The sequence below is a fragment of the Crassostrea angulata genome, chromosome 7, assembly GCF_025612915.1.
Source record: "Crassostrea angulata isolate pt1a10 chromosome 7, ASM2561291v2, whole genome shotgun sequence".
NCBI classification, from domain to species: Eukaryota; Metazoa; Mollusca; class Bivalvia; order Ostreida; family Ostreidae; genus Magallana; species Magallana angulata.
This window is the reverse complement of record NC_069117.1, coordinates 4,918,382-4,923,925: the sequence shown is the minus strand read 5'-3', so window position 1 is coordinate 4,923,925 and position 5,544 is coordinate 4,918,382. Positions and strand designations below refer to the sequence as shown.

Below are 5,544 nucleotides of genomic sequence, written 5' to 3'. Positions count from 1 at the left end.
ACATAACAAAAATATATCAACCGTATAAGAGGCATGGTCACGATTTAATTAAGTAAAAATACTATTTTTCTGTTTCTATTAGTTACAGTGCTTTAGGACTTCATTTCTAATGATCAAATGAAATTTAAGAGTCAGTCGTTGAGTTATCGACAAGGTAGGAGACACACAGGTCTTGTAAACAGGGCACGTGTCCTGTTTTTGTTTACATACATGTAGGTTTACTATACAAGCTGAATTTTCAATCTTCTTTTTCATTTAAGGCATGAATAATTATTTCTTAACATTTAAACCATTATTTGAGGTCAAAAACTGGAATTATCAAAAACAAAACAAAGCAAAGACCTGTTATCTCTGTAACTCGCTTATAACTCACCAATGATGCTTTAATTTTTGCTGCTTATTAAAAATGCGCACCTTAATGAAGCATTGTAAACATTATTTTTTGGAAGTACATTTTTGACCAAAATCGTGGCCATGCCTCTTTAACAACATTCATCAGCTACATAACAAAACATGTTTCAAAGAAAAGAAAAAATCTCTTAAAATCTAAGAATTTTAAAGACAACATTTCATGTTAAATCCCAAACGTGATATGCCATTCCTTTGATGTAAAGCACAGAAAACAACGAAGCTTGAATGAACATCAAAATTACTCGCAAAAATGTCTTATCAAATATAAACAATAATTGTTTCGGGGTTTTTTCCCCCTAAAATATAATCACAGACAAATTCATACACTTATAATTTCCACTTTGAGATTCATATACATTTTCTAAAATGACCTACTAATTTCTTTCAAGTAAAAGAATCAGTTATATTCCAAATTTCATACTCAGATGGTTTTTTTGCGTTAATTTGTCTATCAAGCGGTAATCTAGCTAGATTAAGACGACAGGTCAATGGCTCAATATCCACAACAGGCGAATGTTGGTTTCGAGTTTCCATGCCATTCTCGGAAAAGGATTTTCCCATCTGCGATACTAAAGTCGGTTTCTTAGATGAACGGACTCTTGGTGATACTGGTCTAAACTTATTTGACTCTTCATTTTCTTCGTTAGTGTTCGTTTTATCTAATTTTTCTAGACGCTTTCTTTTTTTCTCCTTTTTTGACTTCATACGACGAATGCGTGGTTGAAAAGACTGCCGTAGAGACCCAGAGGCTTGAACCCCCGTCGTATAAATCGAACTTTGTCGAGCAGGGAAAATATTAGAGGAAAGAGGATTTGTAAAAGTTTGACTCCTTAATAGGCTTTCCTGAGCGCGGGATTGTAGGCATAGTGTTTGTATTTCGGCAGATTTTTTTTTAATACATGTTTTGTCCTCTGGTGTTGCATATTCCATTTGCAATGAATGTATTTCTAAAACGAATCGCTCTTCTCCTTTCATTGTCCTTGTCAATGGATCATAACCCATTGAAGTTATTGATTTCCCTTCACAAGATAATTTATAACCAAAACAGCAAAACCAGAATATATCCTCTATTAAGAGAACTATAGATAACTGTTGTATTCGCCACTGAGGAAACCGCTCTTCTAGCACAAGGGAACATGTCTGTGACATCATTGCAATCAAGGCATTTAGCATAAGAAGATATGTGAAAACTGTAAAGACAATGAAGATCGTAACCGCTACCCACGGAATTCGCGCAGAATTTAGTACGCTTATATCGTTGATCCCAATTCCAAGCTTAAACATTGCCATCATCGTACTTCTATACGACGTAAAATCGTCTTCGCCTGTTCCTCGAAAAACTATGTACATCCCAGCGGAGAAAGAAAACAACCCAAATAAAATAACTAGTCCAAATCGGATAAGATCCCCGATGATCACCTGCTTAATTAGTTCTGTGAAGAAGCTGAAATGTTTCCAAGGTGAAAGAAAGAAAACATTCAACCACCAGCCGCAAATTAAAGCAACAATAAGCGGAATGTTATCATGTTCTTCTATTAAGGACCAAACAACATCAAAGATCATTGTACCAGATAGAATTAGCATTGGAGTAATATATTCTAAATTATGAATAAAGTAAAAAATGATATTTCTCTTTCGGAACTTAGCACTTAGCAAACGAACCCCAATTAAACCATATAAACAACCGCAACAAAAAGATACCCATCGGAACCCGTAAACAAAATTTTCAGAAAATAATGTAGCATTATTTCCATTCACACTCTGAATGCCTACTTCAACGATGTATACGCTATATATAGTGAAAAATATCATAAAAAGGTAATGAAGTATCATCAACATCAAGAAAACCCATTTATAAGAGTCCCATTTCATTTTTATGATATTTTTAACAGGAGTTAGCTCAATAATACGATAGGCATCTTTTCTGTCGTAGTCATATCTGAATAACATTTCTAATACAGATTCTGAATTGAGATTGGAACAGCAAGAGCAAGGTGCACATGGTGTTTCATTTGTGTGAATCTTTCTTTTAGATACTCCTTCAAATTGTTGAGTTTTCTGATTTTGTTGTGAAGCAGCTCGTCGTGCGCGTTCTTGATCTGAGGTGAGAACGATGCTAACAGTGTCTATTTCTGTTATGTCGTACTCTTTAACGTCATACAACCCATCGTTTTCTCTGATAAAGCAGTAAACATTTCTGATATTAATTATCTCTTCAAAAAGCTGAAAAACTCCGTGTTGAGCGGCAAGTTGAAGTGTGGTCATGTTCTCTTTATTTTTCATGAACCAAACAAACGAATGTATGTGTCGACATTTATCCTCGTCAGAGTTGTTATATACGGTTGTGTCGATTTGATATTTGCTTTCCAGTTCTTGGTTAAGATATTGCAACATTTGAATAATTGCCATTACTTTTTCTGGGTATATTGCTGCATATTTAACTAGAGAATGAAATACGGTATCACCCTTCTCATTTTGATCATGCAAATTAGCTCCATATTCTAAGAGAAGGTCAACGATCTCAGTATTACCTGTCAGTGCGGCAACTGTTAAAGGAAGTTGTCCCATCATCACAGTGTTCACAAACCGACCTCCTGTCGCCATTGAATGTAATAAACTACTCATCTCTTCGTGTTGTTTCTGTTGGACAACATCCAGCAGTGTTTTAGTCAATACAACGTTTCCCTTGGTAATAGTTATATGAAGGGCTGTCTGTCCAGCCAACGGCTTTTTATCTTCGATTTTTGTAATGGGTAAGTCAGGACATAGTTCTGCAAGCTTTCTTATGAAAGATTCATTATCAAGCTTCTTGACTGCTAAATGGAGTAAAGTCTCGCCTTGAGTATTTTCGGTTACATAATCTTTTAGCAATTCAAGTTTTCCCTCTCTTCCTAAAGTCTCAAGCCTAATACTGGCACTTTCAATATCTCCGTTTTTTATATGTTTTGCAAGTGAAAGAAGAAATTCTTTTTTTTCACCGCTATTAATCAATTGCGTTGTTGACATTGCAACATACTTCGTTCGCTCCATGATGAAAAATGTTGTTTGACCTGATATAACGGTTTCTGTCAAGACACAGAAAAAAATATTCAGTTGTGTAATTTTTTTTTGGGGGGGGGGGATTAAAATATTCTGTTGACACATTAAGAATCATTCTCCCCAAATGTTGAAAATGTGTAAAGTAAGAAACTTGCAAATATTTAAAATTTTTAGTTTTGTCTATTTTTAATGCAAAGGGGCATAACCTGTCCTATGTTTAGTGTCTTTTAAGGCAGGATGCCAATATTTTTTTTTGGTATCTATATATCTATTGGCTTATGAAACTTAAATAAACAATAACTCACTTACTTACTTACTTTAGTTTTTTAGTGTTTCTGAAATTCCATCCAATGCCTTATCGTGTTTACATAGTCCACATGGACTTACAGAATCTTTGTTACTTCAGGTTTGTAGTTATTAACAGTCATGCAAATAACCAGGTCATCACCAAAAATTCTTCATTTCTAAGTCTTATTTTGAAAACCAAGTAATTTTAAATTCTTGACAACATAAAATACTTTTATTTACTAAACTGTTCTTCAATATTTGTGATGTGCTGCTTCAATGCTTTGATGAAGATGTATTAAAAGAAATGTGATGACAATATATATTCAATCAGAAAAAGTACGTTTTTCAAGAAAAAATCAAAACGATTTTGCCGTAAGAATAAGTTTTCATGTAGGCAACTTTTGGAGTTTTAAGTATAGGTATATGATGATATGCATCATATTAAATTTGACAAATATCGGTGCTATGCGTGCCGAACCTCCAATACAAGTGCATGAATGCTTACGGAGAATGGCTATTAAAAAAGATAATTTTTACTTTGCCTGATTTCAAACTGTGAAATTGTCAACTAGGCAGATTAATTTAACAACAGTTAATAAATATGTATAACATATTAACGAAGAAAAAATGTATTCTCCTACCTCACACTGTTGTCTGCTTCGCACTGTTACGAAATATCTTGCCAGCAAGTTTTCGGATATCTCTAAAACACAAATTAACTAAGATATATCTAAAAAGTTTTGGCTTTGCAATTATCTATTCATAAAGCTACTAATTTGTTTAAATTTGCTCTTGCTCTTTAAATTGCTTCAAGATATAACGCGGTTTTAAAGTTATGATTTCTAACCAGCTATATTTTAACAAAAGACATTTCTTATGCACGTTTTGATGGCATGTCAAAACTGTTTTTAACCAATTGTGGCGTCCATATAGGAACTCATTAAAGTATAGTCGTTCTTTGAAAATAGGGGGAAATTCATACATGGTATATATACATGTACAAGGGTTGATCCAAAAGTAATGTCACACTATGCACCGCGCTTCTCATTGGCGCTGTATTGTATAAAATGAAACATTTAAAATTTATCAAAAAATAAATTCGTATTAAACATTTTATAAAATTTTGTTGAACACTTAACAAAATATTGATGTTTATATCATGATATATACGTTACATCACCGTGTCATGAATTTGCATCTTTTTTAGGGTTAATATAAATGAATAAATTACATGCTTTAAAATTTGAAAATGCCCCAAACCACACATTGTAAAACAGATATGTAACTAGAGCCGAGCTCGTTGCAAAGCAACGAGTAGGTCTTCCGTCGCAACTTCGTCTCGCGAAAGGATTGTCCATCAGTCTGATTAAAACCACTTCCTTCTCACACTTGTCAGAGCCTGACAGACCCTGTATTGATAAAAGGTCATCTTTAAACGACCATTTTTTCTTACCAATTAGAGCTTTAGAAAAGTGATTGGAACTCTTCAAATGGAGACAAACAAATTAATTCATGCCTGTTTTCTATGTAACTTCTAGACCGAGTATTGAAAAGTTGCACCACTCATTTAACAGATAAAGGCATATCTTCGGTAATTAGACGTACATGTATATTTAGATTGTATGCAAATGTGGAGGTCAAGTGGAAATGATCTGTTATTGATACAGGTCTATCAGACCCTGACGAGTGTTAGGAGAAGGGAAATGGTTTATCAAAATGATAATAATAAGTTCAAAAAATCCAAAACGAGACTCAATTTCAAAGTATTATTTTTATACCAGGCAAGTTCTTCGTTTAATTTACTTC

General features: G+C 33.7%; 1 protein-coding gene across 1 annotated transcript; it reads right to left on the bottom strand.

The window, feature by feature from the left end:
- Positions 1–795: 795 nt before the first annotated feature.
- On the bottom strand, positions 796–3,441 carry LOC128155893 (uncharacterized). Its single transcript, XM_052817779.1, has 2 exons — positions 2,169–3,441; positions 796–1,772 (listed from the first exon to the last, which is right to left on the bottom strand). The coding sequence occupies exons 1-2, from the start codon at positions 3,439–3,441 to the stop codon at positions 796–798; spliced, it is 2,250 nt and encodes a 749-aa protein (XP_052673739.1).
- Between the last annotated feature and the right edge of the window lie 2,103 nt (positions 3,442–5,544).